Genomic DNA, 20,719 nt, shown 5'->3' on the forward strand with positions numbered 1-20,719 from the left:
CAGTAATGTCGTCTTCCTCCCTGCCATACTTTTCAGCACTTAATTTCACAGGGCATGAAACTCACAAGTCAGAAGGGGAATAGCAGAACCAGAAATAAATCCCATATCCCTTCCCCTCTTCCTCTGGGCTGCCATTGACAGTGCTGTGTGTTTGCATTTCCACTGAATTTTAAAGACTTTTTTTTTTTCTTTACAGTAACTCAAGTGCCTTCACTGGAAGACGAAGCATTTTATATTTTATGAATTTTATGTAGCTCTGCTAAGTCTGGAGCTTTACCTTGGGGGACATCAGATTTGCAATCTCTTTAGGGCTTAGATACTGCTACCAGATACGAAGATCACTCACATACATAAGTCTAACTTAGGGTTGCAGTGTTTGAGAAGAAGGTCTCTTCTGGCTCTTACATGGTACGAGATCTCTTCAACACATCTGCGTATCCCTGGGGCAGAGAGGCAGAGAGCCATTACCACAGCAAGCAGCGTCCTTTCAGAGGTCCCACCTTCAACCTAAATGGAGCTTTTGAGAGGAGTCTATTAAACTTTTCTCCCTGATGGGCGCAGTGCAAGGAGCAGCCGTGGCACGGATGGGTCTCTGCTGCTTCCATAGCCTGAGGAGTGGGGAAACGTCTCGCTCCTGACCCCAGCACCTCCAAACCTCATGTGCACAGGGGTCCAACCTCCCCGCAGGGTCGGTGCTGGCCGTACCAGCCTCGGGAGCCATTCAGTTCGCTCTGAAGAGGATGGCAACAGCCACATTTTGCCAGCTGGGCAGCGCTATAAGTTAGGAGTCTGAATGTGGGGCTGGCCACCACCCGGCTCGGTAGGGAAAACACACCACTTGCTACGGGAAAAACACCTCTATAAAGAATTGCAATTTAGGGAGTGCAGGTGCTTTACCACCCACTTCTGTGTTTATGGAATCACACTCACCCTGGGCATGAGCCCACTCAGCGCTTCTTCCAGTGTCTGCAACTGCAGTCAGCCTTGCAAGTTTAACACAAACCACACTCTTCACCCACCCCAAACAGCAGGGTAAAGGCGCTACTGTGTACTGAATTTTCTCTGCCTGTTAAACCAGACAACTTGTTTTTCAGTTGAGTGAACGTAAAGAGTTTCTTAGAGCTCTGTTAAAGTGCATTTCAGATTTAAAGGAATTCCCTTTACCTGAGGGTACTCAGTACGTTTTCCTTTCTTATCTGTTTGATAGGAGCCAGAAATACGATTTTATTTTTTTGTGTGTGTGATGATAGACAATATGCCATGAGGAGTCGTAGTTAAAGGCTCCAAGGAGCCAATCCTCAGAACATCTGGCTAGTGAAAGCCCTGGATATGGAAAATATAAATGTCAAGGCTCATATTTATAAATTGGAAGGGCCATGACGACATCTGCTAACAAGCTTTCTTCCAGAGCCCATTTGCTGTACATGGTTATTCACAGGCAACAATAAACATGTGCATGGATCACATGCGCGGTCTGCCCTTCCTTTCAGTCGCCGAAGGAACACACGCTCCAATAACACACAAACGCTCTGTTCTCACAACACAGAAATACAAGTGTTTGCAAACCTCACAGCAAAGCTCTTGCATACCAGACCACAGTGGGATACACTGCTGGAACAGACTAAAAATAGCTGGAGAAAAAGCCTCCTATTAACAGTGAAGACAGTCACTTAGCGTTAACTCTTTCGGTGGAATAGGCGCCCTCCTTTTTTGCCTCGCTCCACAGGAGACACTTTGTAGCATAGGTCCAGTCCCGGAACCTTACTTTTATCACTGAGTAGTTGTGGATGGGAATCTCAAGACTTAATTAGAGCCTAACCTATTCAACTGTGGTAGCTCAATATCAATGTTAAAACAAGCTATAGGTAAAATAAACTTGCAACTACATTTATACCTACAGACCCCTTTTCCCCAGCTTAATGCCAACTGTAAGTGCATTTCTGATGCCTGAGAAACAAAAAATTGATCCAATGCATAAGAATAACGGTTTTGCTAACGACTTATTACTGTAGGTGTCTAGACCACTGTTCACCCCCAACAAGCCCCCAACACTCCTGGCATCGGCCAGCATCACAGAGACTGCCCACGAGGCTGCCAAGTTGTCAAGAGAAGGAAAAGCATCAGCAGAAAGTGCCTGGACTGCTTTATGATGACCATTAGCAAAGATTAAACGAAGCCAATGCTGACTGTCTTGTCCAGCCTGTAGAGTTCTTGGCCCCACATACATCTGTGTGAAAATGGTAGGAAAAGCAAAGAAGATGAAATGACACGAAAAAGATCTACCTCCCAGTTAAAAATGAAGAAGAAGGATGCCTAGCTATGCCTCCTACCTACTGCAGGCTGCAGTAATGCCAGGTGGCAAAGACATGTTAGCTACAAGTGAGACGTGGCCCCATCTCAAAGAGGTTCTGCTGAAGGCTGTAGGCTCCAAAAGCCCTCACTTTCATTGGCATGGACTGACTGCAAAGCGAAGCGCAGCGTTTGGAGCATCACAGCTTCCTGCAAGGTGAGCTCAGAGAGGTGGAGGTGAGCGCAGAGGTCTGGGGGCGGAGATGCTGGAGGGCTCCCTTCCTGCTCCTTGCTCCAGGGCCCATGCCAAGCGCATGAAGTCAGAGTTAAAAAAAGGCATGTAGAGTATTGCAGAAAGAGAATATTTAAGCAGAAAATGGCGAACCACAGAACTGAAAAGTTAACAGGTTGTCCAGAATCAAGAGGAGGCCTGGCACTGGGTGAGGAAATGAGACTGCGCTGGCTGAGAAGCAGCGGAACAAGTGGGGATGTGCATCACGCAGGAAGAGATTATCATAACTCAGCAGCTGCTCCTTCTGGAAACTGAATCCTAAGCAAACGTTTTGTTTGTGCCACATCAGACAGATCTCAGGTGGCTTAACAAAGCTAGCAGTGGCAGGGCTATGTTCAGCCCAAGTCAGAAATACACCAAACGGGGGCAGATATAAATATATCATATGGACTATCTGTACTCCATGCATATCATGTGAGAAGTAGAAAACAAGAAAGCAAGAGAAATCTCTTAATAGGTTCCATAAAACATCCTGCATTGTATTTTCAATCTTAATTAGCATTGTGGAGGAAGAGGCGGAAAGCGTTCTTGGATATCCAGTGCTGAAAAATACCTCACTGTTCAAAAATCCTAGCTTTCATGTGTTCCAGTTTTTTTCCTTGCTTGCCTTCAAAAATATGGATTTAATATTCATGATGGATTTAAATTTCACAAAAATAAAATACCTAATGCATTACCAATAAAGAATTTCGTTTCATGAAATAAAATTGAAATCTATACACAAATTATGTCCCTGTTTCCAAGAGACTTCCACGTTCTTTATCTCTAATGATTTTATTTTCAGGTATTTATAGCTTTCATTAAAATAGGACATGCACACTGCTTCGCATTAATTGTTCATAATGGCAGTGAGACACTTAAGAAATAGTGAAAATAAACATGCAAGGCTTTTTTTTTTTTTTTTTTTAATTTATCTGTGTTTGTTTCATCGCACAGTGGCAGCACGTTATAGAGAATGACAATGGAACAAACTAAAACATACAGATCTTTTCACGTGTCTAGCAGGTGAAAGTGTGGCTGCACATCTTTTCAGCCCCATCTGGAGGATAACAAATTAACTCTTTGACTTTACAAGGGGAAAGAAGTTATCACTCATGGCCAGCTGACAGGGAAGGTCTATTAGCAGGGGGATGTTAGAGTTCTGGACACGAACGGCAGGACTCCCCATCCGTTACTGCGATGCACGAGAGAGTTCTGTGCTGAGCCCAGGCTTCACAGCTCTAATTAATACGTTCTGTGCACTCTGACCAACCTGATAATCCAAGAAGCCTCAATAAAAACCATCTAGGGAGGGAGGATATGTCATCACTGTAGTGTATGTTACAGTCAGGAGATTTACCTCTTATTTATACTGCACTGAGTTATACCGCGCTGTTATTTCACTTCTACTGGAGGGCTTGCGTACCTGGAGCTGTGCGAAGGGCACGATGAAAGAACTGCCAGCCTCAGTGCTTCTTTAAAGGAGGCATCGAGTCATCTGCTCATCTTGAAGGGGGATCAAATGGAAACAATGAGAAACTAAGAAGGGGAAAATGCTTTCCTCTCTGCTCAGGAGGAGCTGAGGACGCCTTCAGAGAAGCAAAATTGCACGCTCGAAAGAGGCATGCAACGTGGGGAAATGGAAGGACCAACTGATGCGCTATTTCACTGCCCAAAATGTCTTCTTCTGGCCACTGTATATCCACCAGAGTTCATAAAAAAATGGGCAAACTTAGAGCAGACTTCAGGCCAGTTGAAGCTATAAAGGTTCAGCTTCCACCGAGAAACTGGGAGGGAGCATTTGTCCAGGAGGTGTTTTGAGACCACTCAGAGCGACAGAAGGGTCTTGTACCCAAGCTGTCAAACCATGAGATTTTTCTGATGAATGTACGTTCCTGATGAATGAAATATTTCTCCATGTATGCCACGGGGACTGCAGGCTGGGGGCAGCCCTTGATAGGAACTGTGATCATGAAAGTTTCCCCGAGAAGGAAATCCTGCCAGGAGAACAGCGCAGGAAATGGTAGACAGAAGCGCTGGAGGAAAGCCAAGGGGCCACACAAGACAGCTAAGCCCCAAACAGCAATGAGGTGTGACAAGGGAGGGAAGGTGAGACTCCAACACACCTACGCTCCCGCTGTTCCTGGCTGCTGGAGTGGTCCCGTTGGGAGACAGGTTCACTATAACGAGTTAGAAAGGTCCTGAAGCTGCATCCTCATCCTTGGTTGAATAAATGCAATGGGGGCAACCGCTTACCCTGCTGCACGGAGACAGGCCGGAGGAGGGAGTGATCCCCCCTCCCCGTGAGCATCAGTAGGCATGCATTCTCCGAGCAGTATCCTTACCAGGGAGGCGGATAGAGTAATTTAAACAAACAAGGCCCCAGTGATGGAAATTTCAAGCTCAAAGCTGCCATATGGAGCGAAATCATCTGACCACAATTTACCTGTTAGACTTCAAAAGTGTCTAGGTCTCCTCTAAAGAAAAGCAGCCTTTTCTCTAATGAAGTTAAGTACTGTATTTCAGCACCGTGTGTTGTGAAAAGGAAGCAATTTGGATTCATTTACTGAAATTTACCTTTCAGATGCAGTTAAGTGAAATTAAAAGTTTGTCTGAGTTGACAGAGTTCTGTTTTCCATCATGGCATTGTCTTGAAAGAAAGGATAACAGGCTAAGTGCTTAAATTCCATCCAAACTGATAAGGTTCACTCTATGCAGGCACGCTTAGTGCAGTTTATTACACATTGTCTCCCTTCATCCATCACTGGTATAACTTTTTCTTTTTTTTTTTTTTTTGCCTAAAATAACTGTTGCTTCCAAAAGAAATTGATATTTGTGATGTTATTGCATTCATCTGCGGTTGAATAGTCAGCACTGGGCTATCAGAGAAATGCCATTTCCAATTACAGGGGGAATTCATTTCATTTCGCACTAATGGCAGGTTTTGCAGGGGCGAGCTTACATCTGGGACAAGAATTTCTTTTTTTCTCTTCTGATAAAAATTCTTTTCCTTTAATTTCTTTCCTCTGCAAGTGAAGCATCGGAGTGTCCTCAGTGTTTTCCCAAACACCATCTTCACTCAGATTTCCTCCTCGGCAGTGGGAACGAACCTCTGAATTATCCCGTTACATCCACTCTGATTCCTTCATCCACCACTGTATTTCTCCTTTTCACATCTCCCGGCTGCCATCGCTCCTTCCAAATCTCACACCTCCCAAAACACCCTGCCAGCTACTAACTCCCCTCCATCCCTCCCTTTTTCCCAGGAGCTTTCCTCCCGCCCTGCCTCAGCTGGGAGAGGTTCTCTGTTCTCTTGGGCTGGTTTTGTTCGTAGCCTTAAAACATTTGCCCACTAGAACAAAGGTGCGATCCTGGTCTGGGCTTCATTGACTACTCTGAAACATCACGGACATTTCTCTACTCTTCCAATTAACCGGGCAGCTCATCATGAAAAGCCAGCGAATGATCTGTAATTAATTATATATATTACAAGGGGAAGCTTAGCTAACACAGTGTCAACAGGAACAATAACACACTCTGTACGCCAAACTGCAGCCTTCCAGCCCAAGGGTTTTGCCTCCCCTCCCTGCTGCCCCAGCTGGCTTCTGGCGACGGGAGCTAGCTAGGGTTTAAGTTTTGTCTAGTTCAAATTCCTCCCAAAGACAGACTTCAGATCTGCACGTTTCTGCAAAATCAAGTAGTTAAAGAAAAAAATCCCGCTACTTGAAATCTCCATTTAATTTTGATTCTTGACAAACGTTTTCAAACACAAGCTGCAGCCAGGCAGGACGTTTTCATTTTGTTTAGATTTGGGGGGAAGGAGGCAGAAGGGAGAGGAAACCACACATTTCATCAGCATTTTTTATTTTTTAATAGCCTTCAGCGTAGCCGATTACCCAGGAGGTCAGCAAATCTTAGCTCTGTCAAAGACAGGGAGAAGACAGAGCAGAAGCTTTCTCATCCTCCACAGGGGCACTAACACTCCAACACACAAATCTAAACACCGTCCGCTCAGGGGTGCCAACTCAAAAGCCTCAGCTGTTAAGCCAGAACAAAAAGGAAAGGACAATCTCCAAGGTATAACTGAAAGTAAATACTAATAATGATGTGTGACATTAAATGATGACTCATTTTTCACAAGGCCAGTTCAGATTGTAGCTATAACCTCAAATCAGACCCCAATGACTGTGTGAGCCGAAGTCTTAGTGGAACCATTAATTATGGATTTCCTGGCTTTTATAGGTTGGAGTCAGACCTTTGATGTTCCTTTAAGATTGTTCTTCTCTGTTCATTTCCTTTGTTTCTGTGTTGGTAGCTTAAAAAAACACCCCAAGATTTCCATGGAAGTCTATGAGATAGCCTAGAAATGCACAGTGCATAAAAGCCCTGCAATTCATGGCTCATAAAGTCCTCTAATCCACGGTCAATAAAGCTTTGGAAAAGAGCTGTAGTCACAGCTCTGACACACAGTCATTTCACAGTTCAATGAGGTTCATCCAAGAATCAATAATCTGGTTTAAATTTGCCTGGATTTGTCCTGCACCTGTATTATTTCTCTTTGACTTTTCAGGTTGAAAGGCAGCTCAAACAGTTGAATTCTGGAGACCTCGCATGGAAACAATGAGTTTTATGCAGCTTTCACCCAAAAGCCATAACAATGACCTAAATCCCTCTACTTTGTCTCAAAGGTGAACAAGTTTCAGGTGACAACAGGTGAGTTAAGAAACTCAAACTGGAAGAAGAACCACTGGGAAATATGGGGCCATAGCTCAAGGTAATACTATATGCAGAGACCTCAGTCCATACAGAAATAATATGGGGCTCCAATTTAAGTATATGTAAATGGATCTGTGGGACAGACCAGAGTGTGAACTTCTAGTACACTAATTATCCTCCAGAAATGAATGCTAACAGTCTCACTGTTGAGTGCCGGTGAACATTATTGAGGCAATACAATAGAAGTTCACACGCCTCTCTCCTGCACAGGTAAGACTCCATTGCCCATATTATTAGCCATCCTCGCTGTTTTTTCCCAAGAATGATTGCGCTACAAAGTCTGGTGACAGGCACGCATTTCTGCTCTTTTCTTGCCAATCAGAAAGGAACCAGTTAGAGAGAACTCGCTGTTTATTGCCTTGTGCAAGGTCCAGCTTGCAATTAATGCTGATGAAACCCAACTGCCAAAAGCACAATATGCAGCAGCTGGTTTATGAAAGTTGAGACCCCATCCAATTTATGGGGAAACCAGAGCTGGTTGTGACTCTCTGATTTAGCTGAGCAGTTTGTATTTTTTGTTTTGTTTTGTTCCCAGGAAAACACCAGAAGTCACTCCAAAACTGTAGAAGCACTAAAACCATCTGAAAGCACTAAGGCAGACTTCCCTTCTTGCAGCCTTTCTTCATTTCTAGGGCTGTGATCTCCCACTAATATCTCCCTGGGATCTTTCAGCAAGGCTGGCGACACACACAGCGTCTGGTTCATCACCAGCGTGGTGGGAGCAGAAACTTATGTTTCCTTATCCCAGTCTCCATCCTTATGAAATAGAAGTAGAGAGGTAAAAGGTTTTGATTCAGAGGAAATCTCGCGGGAGCACAGAGTGAATAATTTAACTCTGACCTAGGGAACTACCCTTTTAAACTTTTCCTAGGAAACTTTCTTACTGAAATAAAAACAGCAAAAGGCACAAAAGTCTGCCAAAGCTATGCAAGCATCACTGCTTTAAGCCCCCAGCTGCACATTTCCACAGCCGTATCAGGCCCAATATTCAATATCCTTTCCGGACAGATAAGATGCGGGCAGGCGGATTGTGCCAACCTGCCAGGATCCCACCAGATCTGACTATTTAAGCACCTCACTTGTATGACACATATGATCATCCAGACCAGACGCCCCTGTGAAACACTGGGACATCATGAGACACCACATCTTGGCACCCCCCAGGCAGAAGAAAGACAGAAAAGTCCCTTGTCCTCAGGGTAATCAACTATGTAGGACCTAACATCTTTTAGCTCACGCTTAAACATCCTCTGTGGAGATGATCCAACCACTTTAAGAACAAAACAAATGAATCCAGATCTGATCCTTCTTGCCAAGGCTGGCATTAACCTCAGAAACAGCTTTACTACATTAAGATTAGCACCACGTTAATAACAACCTTTACACCACTCACCCCAAGAAAAGAATACAATAAACTATGAGCCAATTGCTCCATTAAAAAGAATGAATAAAAATAAAAATATATATATATCCCAGAACACAAATACGTGGAGTTTTTTTCCTTAGCAAAGGGAGAAGCCTCTGAGAGACTCTGACTCATTTTACTTGAAAGGCACTCAGGTGTTATGAAAATAGGGATAAGAGTAACGCTCAAAGACAGACAATCATTACATGTATAGGCGAACCGCCAGTTCCCAACAGATTATTTCATTCCTTTTACTTGTTAGCAGATCTATAAACATCGTGTCTGTTTATATGCCCATGACTTGGCTTGGATAAATGCGCTAAGAGCTTTCCCAGTTTTAGAGGCGGGAGAATAATTGCCCAGGAATGCTAAAAGCACACATCAGGAAGCCCTGGTCAAACATGAAGGCTCTTATTAAAACAGCGAATGGGAGTTTTTAACCTTGGACCAAGATTGGCATTGCCACGGACATGTGCCTGCCTTCGTTGCCTTCACATAGAGACCTTAAAGTACTTAATTTTTGTCTCAGAACACAGTTAAGAAGATTGGAAGTCAGATATGTCAGAATCTTAAAAAATCCCAGGAATATTCCGCATGGTTGGAAAATGGGTGAGTCTTTGGGCTGAGAACTGACAGTAAAGATTGAAAAATAATTATTGGAAGAAAGCGGGCAAACTCAGAATATTTTCCGTTGTCATTTTTTTCCTGTTTTCACGCTGACAAGTCTTTGTTTCTGTATATTTTAAATATTCTAAGCATGAGCTTTATTTCTCTTTACATTTAGATCAAACATGCCTAGAGCCTTCCTCGTAGTTCTTCATTAAGACCTAAAAACACCACCTCACTCCCTGTCTCTCCCACGTAGCTTTTCTCCAACCCTCCTTATCATCTTATCAACAAGAGCTGGGATCTGTAAAGAGCAGCTAATTAGGAGACAGCAGGAAGAGGACAGGGACCATAAAAGATGTGACTCACCTGTCTTCTATCCGAACCCAGAGGTCATTGAACTGCCTCTGGCGATGGTGTTTGTGCTGCTTCTTGTGCCATTTCTTCTGCCGGCCAAACTCTTCCAGCTGGCTGATGCTGTCTGGCAACAGGAGGTGAGGAGACAGGCTGTCTTCTTCGTCCATCTGCAGGGGCTTCAGGGAAGGAGAAGTCAGTGGGACCTGCTCAGAAAGCTGGACAGCAGGCAGGGCTGTCGCCGAGGTCCCTTCTAAGGCTGGGCTTGTCTTTGTTGTCCTTGAACTGCAAAACACAACATTTAAATATCTGATGAATAAGCAAGGGATCGTGCTAAGAAAAAGTGAAAGCAGAGGATTGCACTACTTGGTGGGTGCTCCTGGTTGCTATGAAGTTGTACAAGAAGAAAGGCTTTTGCGCCGGGGCAGCAACTGAAGTCGGCAATGGCATTTCCTAGCAAGCTTTCAAATAAACACTAAACTGAAAGAGAAGGAAAAGGCAGTTGATACGCTATTGCTCTTTTCTGGCATCTTAATTACTCCTTACAGGCCTTAGAGCCTGCGGTAGAGGTCAACGTCACCTCCCCTGCTGGGCTGAAGGTTAAATGGCAAAACTGTGACTCTCTCTGAGGTAAACAGATACCTTAACAGAAGCTGATCTTAAATTAGTAAGATAATGCTAATTCCCTTCTTTTTTTTTTTTTATTTTCAACTTCAGATATCATCTGTGGAAAAGAAGTCATTGTTTTGACTACAATAACAATTATGCCTGTTCATCCGAGTTAGGAGTGGTGACAGGGAAGCCCAGACTGATGAGAGAAGCATGGCCTAATTGCGAGGCTGCTGGGATGGGATGTACGGGACCCGAACTCCGGCAGGTTTTGTATAACGGAGACATGAAGCAAAAAAGGGGGTAAATGAACTGTCCAAAGCCACCTTGAAACAATACCGCCAGAGCTCTTCACTCCTGTTTGAAGTACTACCACCTCTTGCATCTGACTGGAACTATGCAGAAAAAAGGCCTTTTATTGTTTTAATCTTCTAGCGTTTCGCTAATTTTAGACAAAAGTCAATACAAACTCTTTCCTTTGATATGTGGCCACGTCAACTTACATTCGTGAGCTAAGATATCTGAAACAAAAATCTAGTAAACCAGGACTGACACAAAGTGATGTTTTTTTCCCTAACTTCAGTAGAAGTTCCTGCTTGGTCTTAATTGCAAGAGAGGAAATTTTTCTGTCTCTGGGATGGCCCAATGAGTTGTAGGTAAAGAAAATGGAAGAGAATTAATAGGCAATATAAAGCTGTGGTCCGCAAAACTATTTCTATTACATGGATGCTATGACTTTTATGACAGAATCAATTAAAGCCACGTGAAAAGTTTTGCCTCCTGAGTGAAACCAGTAAGACATTTTAATGAAAAAGTAATAAAAAATCCTAAACTTCACTGGTGACAATGTACAAAATGTGCTGCAAGTGAAACCACATGTTTCATTTATGGAACATTTTGTTCTATTCTGAAAAAGTCACATCTACTACTAATGGCAGCTTTTTTTCTTTTTTCTTTTTTCTTTTTTTGAAGTCCATTACAATAGCAGTCAAGATGGTCATCTCTATTTCCACTGCATCATGTTTCACCCAAAGGTCCTTCCAATAGCTACTGAGAATTAATAGTTGCTACTATGAGACTCACTGGCAAAAACTACAGTAACTTTGTCACTTGTAGCCAACATTCATGAAGCCCTTTGGAGATCATATAACAGATACAGAAAAGAAAGACACTTGTTTAATCTAATTCTAAAATTCTCCCAGACTGCTTTCACTAATAAAAGACACAAGAAAATCCCATATTTTTTCTCTTTTTCCAAGCATCCAAACTCTTACTGAGTCCTTTTCAAACTCATTCATACTCCCTCCGTGCTCTATTTTACATCACAGAGAGATCTACTGGTTCTGGATTTTTTTTCCCCATTAGGACTTTCTTCCATGATTCATGTTGAGGATGAGTTTTCATCAGTGCAGCAACATTCTTTGAGAGATCTTGGTGCTCTCCAAAGCTTTCAAGACTTCTTATGCTGTGACATAGGCGCATGGCTGAAGCAAAGCCATCTCCAGACTCATGTAAAAGGAAAGGCTCTCATAGGTTTGCATTGGGTGGGTCCTTCGGGCCACAGCAGACAGTTCTTAATTTTTATCCACCCATGATGGTGGATCAGCGAAGTATCAACATGCAAATGCAGCCATTTAGCAGCTTGAAAGATAGCGCGGTGCGAACTTGGATAGGACATGTTAGGCAGGTAGGAAGGACCTGGACCAAGCACCTGCAACCACCATGTGGGTAACTGCAATGGCAGCAGGCAGCAATGGGTGGCAAGAAAGCCCCAGCTTCATCGCCTCCTGCACTTATGCCAAAGCAATGGGGACACAAGCTGGTTGATACTGCCCCAGTTGATATTGCTCATCCTGGTACTACTCTAGATACCTCTGCTCTTCACTGTGGTCAGGTGAGGTCTTCCTGCAACCGAGCTGTCCATCTGCACACCGGGGACAAGAGCACTACCCTGGCCACAAAGCTGTGGTGGGCAGAAACTTGTGAAGAACGCAAGAACATGGGGCAGATGTGAGAGAGCCCGAAGTCGACAAGCAATGTGATCATCACAGCTGTAACTGAGCTGTTGCCAAGATTTCTGTTTCCATTGAGTTTCTTCTCCTTGCCACTGAAATTGTGCTTCACGTTCTGATCAGTCAGTAATTCCACGAGATGCTGAAGGTAGGAGCAGCCCCCACATCAGCCCCACCTGCCAGCTCAAGGCTGAGGCTGCCATTTATTCCTTGAATGGTCTTAGAGGCATCTGAATACATACTTTCCACATTTTAACACCGACTATTTTGTTACGTATGTTTACCTTGCTCTGATCTCCTAGTAAACTGGAACCAGTAGAGAAGTGTTTTTATGGGTTGAGATTTTAGAAACCACTTAAGACGACTGGCAGCTCACTTCTTATTAAAATTAATGAGTTTGGGCATCAAAATCCCAGTGGTGGCTTTGAAAGCTTCTAGCTTAATTGTTTCCACTACCATCACATGAGCCACAGGTTGTAAACTCAATATTTCAGAACATTCTTTGGGAAGAGAATAAATAAACACTGAAGAAACGTTAAAATGTTGTAACCTAAAGAGGGTTATAAACTAACCACTTGTACTTTAGAACCGACGCATGGGGAATAGCTCCACAGTGGCAACTGCACATTACATTTGGTCAATACTTGTTCCATTATTCCTCTACTACTACTAAGTACCCCAAGACCTAGGAAGGGACTATTGAAGGCTCTGTGTTGATGCATGCTTGCTTCTTTAAAATAAATGAAATTTTTTAAAAACTGATTTAATAAATCTAGAAACCTGGTTGTTTTCAAATCTGATCATCATCGTACAGGCATTCAGCCAGAAGTAAAATCAAAATTTTTAATCCCACAGAATATGGATATTTAATCCAAATATATTGTAAGAATACTTAACTATTTTAATTCAAAGTTAGGTAGATTTCCTATCAGCAGATAACTTTCCCATTTGTTTCGGTATAAAATTTATTAATACAAAGGGTCCAAATTTATTAATATTCCAGATTTTTTTCTCCCCCCCTCAAAAAAAAAAAAAAAGACAAAAATCTCCCATCTGCAGTTCGATACCTGGACAATAGATCTCCCCATTGCATGAAGCTTTACTGTTAGATTCAACTGATCATTTTATGGACTATTTTGTGCCTTTCCTTTGGTCTCAGTCTCAATGCACTCTGTTAGCACAGCTGCACTGTATGAAACCATGGGGGTATAATACACTTTTTTTTCCCACTCCTTCACTACTGCTGAGACAGCTTTTCAAGATACATAGTTATTTTTAAATCCAGAGAAAAAGCAGGGCTAGTTTGCACTTTGTGAGGCCACCGTGCTTTTTCTGAAGAAAGAGTGAGAAAGTACCACCCAAATATCTCGGTCCACACAAAAGATCTCAGAGATTTTTCATGAATAACTTGATACAACTCCAGGCTTAGAGGTTCCACCCATTTTAAAATCTATCATTCCCACATGGGGTGGTCTTTGAGAAACTAAAAGTATTTCAGGCCCTTAGGTGGGTTTTTGTCATCTCTGACCTTAATTTCCTTCCCTGGGATGCACAGTTCTGCAAAACAAGTTCTCTAAAATAACGGAGTCCAAACAAGAAAACTTGGGAATCTCAGCAAATATCCTACGTGGGTTAAGGTACAGAAGACGGAGTGAAAACAGGAAAACATTTATTCTCGCTAGTTCTTGAAAACACTTAATCCACAGACAAAGAGCGCTGTGGTTTTGTTTCACTTCTGGTGAAATTTGCCATCCTTTTCTAATTCTTTTCAAGAATTAAAAGAACAAAACAAAACACGCCAGTTGTCTAGGCTGAGCCGCACGCTCCATTAGGCTGCCTCAGCATTTCCCTCTCTGCCTTGTGGTCTCTCGTGTCGCTCTGTGCTGGCACTGACAATAGAAAATTGACTCATCATCAGGATCTGCTGGGGTTATCGAGTGGATCTGGTCAGAGAAATGACATTAACATCATGAAGTCCTGTAAGAGCTTCTTTTCATAATTCACAGACTTAAAATTGCCCGGGTTCCACTTTCATTCAAGCCCAAGCCACCTGGCAGTCTGGCCATGCCTTTCTTTCTCCCTAGGCAAGCGTCTTCCAACCTCTCCCATCAGGTATCCAGCCTCTGCAGTTCAGAGGACCGTGACCATCTCTGGGCTTGATATCCTCCTCTGGAGGGTGAATCACAGAATGGTTCGGGTTGGAAGGGTCCTTAAAGACCATCTAGTTCCAAACCCCCCTGCCCTGGGCAGGGACACTTCCCACTAGACCAGGCTGCTCAAAGCCCCATCCAGCCTGGCCTTGAACACTTCCAGGGATGGGGCATCCACAGCTTCTCTGGGCAACCTGTTCCAGTACCTTGCCACCCCCACAGTAAAGAATTTATTTCTAATATCCAATCTAAATCTACCCTCCTTCTGTTTGAAACCGTTACCCCTCGTCTTACCAGAGAGTCAGAGCACACACATTTTGTTCCTGCTCTGAACAGCCCTTGCCAACAGCCAGCCTTTCCCCAGAGGTGGAGGCTGCGTGCTGTTAACGCTACACCTTGCACCACACCTCATCCCAACCACAAGGGATTTTCCCAACCACCGATTCATTGACAATTATCTGAGGGGAGCATCAAGGAGGGCAGACCCCACTAACACCTCTGCCCATGACCCTGCCGGAGTAATGCTAAGAACATTTGGGGTGAGTCCCATCGAGCCTCCCCTGCGCTTCAGCAGGGCGAGGAGTTTGCCCTTGTTCTAACTCATGAGAGAGGACGTGCCTTTGCTGACCATAGACATCTTCCACACAACTAAACCATCCATCTATTTTGTCAGCAATCTTGCGGTAACGTTTCTGTTTCCTCAGATATGTGCAGAATCTTCTAAAATGCAAGTTTGCCAATTTGTTATTTGCATCTTGTCTTTGTAGTGCGAGCAATGGAAAAGTTTTGCTCAGAAGACTGCCACGCTTTGCACGCGCTTCCAAGTACAGCTGAGGTTTTCTTGCTTCAATTTTCAGAACTGTCAGACAAGGAAAGATTTTGTTTCGTCAAGAGAGAAGCTGTGGTGATAGCAAGGAATGTGTGATGTGGCAGCTTTATCCTTATGCCACCGTTCGTGGGATGCACACCCGGATGACAGCCAGACACTTAAGTTAAGAGCATTTTATTATAGATGGATTCTCATAAATTCCAGTTTGGGAGTCTTTGTCAAGGCAGGAATTCGTCAGTCCCTCGCACGCATCTTTGCTCCCCTTGCCACAGGCCACAGAGACATCTGCTTCTTGCTTCTTTTTCCTTACGCATCTCTCAGAGAGAGCAGTCACGCACACCCACAAGACGGGCACCACAATGTCCTGTCCCACAAGAAGTTTTACACTTTTTTTTTTCTCTTCCACTCCAGGATGAAGCTGAGATTTTCAAAGCTCTTGGGAGAGCAGCAAACAAAAGGAGAACAGAAAAACAGGCAGAAATCCTAACCCACCCCAGCATAGCTTCTAGGGCCTCTTACTAGGGATGTGAAGTAGGGATTTAGACCATGGTCTCTCACATAACCAGGTGACACCAGTGCATGCCCCCACGGAGTTCAACTCCTTCAAGACGAAAGCATGTATATATATACACACATATATATATATATATATTTTTTTTTTTTACTGCAGAACAGAGTAACTCCAAAGAAGAGATCAGAGAATTAGATTCTCCCCAGAAATTACTGAGGATGAATTTGGGCTCAAGAGACAGCAAAAGAGAATACGTGTGAAACCCATGATTACTCATTCACCTGATTGGCTTAATTATAATAAGGTTATTTTATGTAGGATGCAGTTGCCTTAGGCCTGTATGCTAAAGTTAAAGCATTTCCATTCCTTAACAGAATTTGGAAACAAAATTGTTTTTTTCAGAGTTGCCTACATCTCAAGAGCAGTTAAATTAGGTTAAGTAGTTAAATTAGATTACAGTCCACCCAAAACTTGGATGGTATCTCTGGACTCAGAATCCATGTCAGAGTATTTCTCTGGGAAGGACCACTGTTGTTCAAGACCCGTGACCTTAGTTTGAAAGGGAGTTTGGTCCTCAGCATACACATACTTATGTAAACCCTCAACTCTGTGCATAAATGAAGTGAAAAGCTTGTGAGGTCAATATATTCCCATGGATGGTGAGGTTTTCCTTCCCAGTTCGAGAAACTATAAAATGAGAGAAGCCAGTAAAACTTTTTTTATCTATTCCATTTCATTAAAAGTGGAGCTGATCTGGGGCATAGGAGAAGAAAGGAAAACTTTTTGCAACTTGAGCGGTTGAATTTGATGAAAAAGAGAGGACAGCTGAAACATTTGTAACGTGCCATTTCCACATTTTCATATGAATTCTTTTATTTCGGAGAAGTTAGAATGTTTCATTTCAGCACTTTCTGAACAAAGCTTTTAAATATTTTTTTTTTAGTCTTCTGTTTTCAAAGACTTAAATGCTACAACGTGGCCTTTTTTGTTTAAAAATTGATCTCAATTAAAAAGAAAAACCCAACTAATAAATAAAAATGACAAAACCCAACAAAACCCAAACCCTGCCTTCAAAACTGTCTTCAAAATGTTCCACTGCAGTTTGCTCTGAACTTATTTCCCCTTCTTGACATTTTGGTTCAATTCTTGAATCCTTTGTTCTTGCATCTTTAGCGTAAACTGTGTAAGCCGCACACTCCGGCCTCAGCAGATGGGCTGTGCCCACAGACAAAGGATGGGTCGACCCTCCAGTCTTGCTTCCATCTCCCACATTAATAGCAAATAAGATCCTTCTCACGGCACACAAAGCGCCACCTCAAGCTCTATTCCCTAAATCTTCACTATCTTACTATCACCATACCAATTTATTGCTAAGCTATATCCGCCTGGGTAGCTTGGTTTAAGGAAAATATTCATAACATACAGCTGCCTTTGGTGCGTCACTCTCTTCTGGAAGTTGTACTCAAACCTCCTTGGACACACCATCTATTCCACAGATCAAGATGGGCTCTTTTCTGCTCAAGCATCCTCGTTCAACGTGGCAGCGTGTAGCTGTGCAGCTGTCCTGGGACACCTGGTTCATTCTGGAATTCTGCTTCACAGAGGAGAGAAAGGGCTTCAAATTCAAATTACAACTCCTATATGTCCATGTACCACTGAAAGACTTGCCACATAATAACCTGAAATGTTTCAGCTTCTTCTAACAAATTTTTGAGTGTTGACTTTGCAATGAATTTTCAATATTTCTGCTTTTCTTCCCTGACATTGGAGAGAAACAAATGTTGGAGTATCAGCATTACCTCTGGAGTGGAAATCCCGACTTCTGTCCAATTTTGCCATTTCTGATTAATCTAAAGTGACAGTATTACACCACAAAAGAAGATTTTAGGGTTGCATTTTTATTGAATCAGAATATTTTAAAGCTTTGTTCCACACTTCTTTCTTTTTTCTGTTATTGTTTGAAAACCATTAGCATCAAGGGTAAATATATTGCTCTTTTCTTTTAATAACTTTTTAATATACACATATATATTGCTGTAATAAAGAACAATGGTGGACTTATTACTGGGCAATGTAATCCCTGTTTCCTCTTTATAAACTCTCTGATCATTATATGTTTCTTCGAGATGATGTCATATTAATTATACACAGCAGATTTTTCAGGTGCTGGAAATTAACTTCCATCATTCAACAGGTTCCGCAAAGCATAAAATTCTTATCCAGTTCTATAATGCCAAGTTTCTCCAGGTCTAATTGTGACATTTCCAAAGTTTTGGTTTGGGCTTAGGCTTTGGGCCAGTTCTGATTCTACAGCATATTTATGGTGGTTTGGGCAGTGTCTGAGAAGCTGGACAATGGTGACCAAATGCCACCATCTCATCTCAGTGGTTATGATCTCAGATTCCAGTGACCAGAAAAGAAGACAAGGGCTGAATCCTTCTTTCTCCTCCAGCTGCCACAATCAAACTAGAAATACTCACCAAAACTCATCTCTCTCCTACTTCCATTTTAAGTCAATGGCGCTCCTGATGTCTATGCTGCTCTGCTCCTCTCAAGTCATCATCAGCTTTTGGGACACTGAGCTGTACACCATGCATAAAGGCAGGTCTCAGTTGCAAAACTATTCTCATCTCACGTGTTGTTATTCCCAAACCATTCCTGACCTCAGTTTAAGCATAGAAAAGAAAGTGAGGACGCATTTGTTCCATCCCAATAGTTGTCATCCAAACAGGTTTCAAGATTAAGAAGCTGACTGACAAAATAAAAAAATCCCAAACTGGCTGCTCAATTTTGATTCCTCAGTAGAATTACAGCCAATGCACAACTGTTGTCTGTATCTTACTCATTTGCAATCGAAATTGAATTCTGCTCCCAGATTGTCTCCTTTGGGAATTGGTTTCCCTTCTCTTGCTGGATCCTCTGGAGAGAAGAAACACCTGCAGGAGTCCGTATTTCCCGTCACATTTTAAAAATAAACTCTCTACAGAGACATCAACTGAGCAAGGTACCAAATGCTTAGCTTGAGGGACTCAAACATTTTCACAGACTCGAACTAAGGGCAGATTATTCAAGGTATGCCTGACGTTTTTTCCCTGCACTTCCCTCTGATGCTCTTGAAGCTGGGCCCCGGCAGCAGAGATGAGATACTGAGTGGATCACAAACCCGTACAAGCATGGCAAGTTGTCTTCCTTAAGTACCTTGTTCAATCCAGGCTCTTACAATTGCAAGACGACAGATAACACAGGCACATAAGTAGCTGCTATCACTAGGAGGAGAGAGACACGGACCACTTAAACTGAGCAGCAGGCAGAAGTGTGGAACCAAAGAGCCGTAAGAAGACGATGCCTGCAAGAGATCCCACATCTCTCTTACACTGAATCCACTTTTCCTCTCTGTAGCTGACATTGTAAAACATCTGATCTGCTTAGCCATTGATGGCTGCTGAGCTAAAAAAAGGAACACAGAGCCAGTCTGCCTTTCTCCAAAATACTGCTACAGCCCATTGGCATTGTTTTTATCACAGGGCCTGAGTGCTTCCAAGAAAAGAACAAAACAGTTGTCAGAAATTGTATTCAGACAACACTTCAGCCTGTCTGTGGGCATTTTTACTGCACAGTAATGGACAGAGCCCTTGAAACACGATGAAGGCAGGAGAGCTCTTCTTCCAGGCTCCACTTGCTTTAATGCCTCATGCTGTTCTATCAACTCTAATGTTAACGGACTTCACAGAAGGTCTCTCTACATGTTTTTTGGGCTCCCCGGTTCAAGAGGGACAGGGAACTGCTGGAGAGGATGCAGCAGAGAGATACCAAGATGATTAGGGGACAGGAACACCTCTCTGATGAAGAAAGGCTGAGGGATTTGGGTCTCTTCAGTCTGGAAAAAAGACGGCTGAGGGGGGAACTTATCAACACTTATAAATACTTAAAGGGTGGGTGTCAGGAGGATGGGGCCAGGCTCTTTTCAGTGGTGCCTGGCAACAGGACAAGAGGTAATGGGCACAAACTTGAGCACAGGAAGTTCCACCTAAACATGAGGAGGAACTTCTTTCCTGTGAGGGTGGCAGAGCCCTGGCACAGGCTGCCCAGAGAGGTGGTGGAGTCTCCAACTCTGGAGACATTCAAAACCCGCCTGGACGCGTTCCTGTGCAACCTGCTCTGGGTGACCCTGCTGTGGCAGGGAGTTGGACTAGATGATCTCCAGAGGTCCCTTCCAACCCTATGATTCTATGATTAGCCTGGTTTTACCTGGGTTCCCCCTCTGTATTAACTCATGCTGATGAAATTGCTTGTATCAAATACTTATTTCTGCATTACAAATCCATCCTTCATTAAAATTTTTCATTAATGAAGCATGCACATTGCTGCTGCAACCTTAAGGAAGAAAAGAAGGTTTTATAGTCTCTTTCTTGGTTGTTAATTGAAACCTGTGAGATTAGACCTTGGACTACAGCTGTAACATCTAGGAGGCATCTGAGGCCACAAGAAAGATTAATTTTTAATGAATTCAGGCAAGTCTCACTGACTAGTTACAAACAACGGGGCCAAGCTCTTCTCCCCTTAAAACAGGAAAACTTGCACTGACCCCAGAAAATATCTCTCCTTCATTGCAGCGTCTATTATTGTTATTTTTATTGGTACATTTAAGAATCCCAGAAATGAACTATGCACACATTTAAGAGCTCCATCTCAGCAAGCTGACAAGCAAAATGTATGAGATGATGACAGACAGATACAGCCAGAATATCATGAGGGTACAATGACAATGACTCAACCGTGCGAAGCCTTTGCAGCCCCCCTCCCTGAACTCTGCTGTAGACCCCATTGCAAAGGAGCTTTGAGGGCTCACCTGCTCCAAGGAATAAACAACACAGGTAAAATCCTGGAGGAGGAGGCGGAAGGTTTGC

General features: G+C 43.1%; 1 protein-coding gene across 1 annotated transcript in view; it reads right to left on the reverse strand.

Annotated features, from left to right (window-relative positions):
- The window catches only part of TRABD2B (TraB domain containing 2B), a 302,420-nt gene that overhangs the window by 12,053 nt on the left and 269,648 nt on the right, over positions 1-20,719 (reverse strand). Inside the window, exon 6 of the mRNA XM_074597780.1 lies at positions 9,717-9,986. Within this exon, the coding sequence (XP_074453881.1) occupies positions 9,717-9,986 (270 nt within the window). The remainder of the gene's footprint in view (positions 1-9,716; positions 9,987-20,719) is intronic.

The sequence above is a fragment of the Larus michahellis genome, chromosome 8 (genome assembly GCF_964199755.1).
Source record: "Larus michahellis chromosome 8, bLarMic1.1, whole genome shotgun sequence".
Taxonomy (NCBI): domain Eukaryota; kingdom Metazoa; phylum Chordata; class Aves; order Charadriiformes; family Laridae; genus Larus; species Larus michahellis.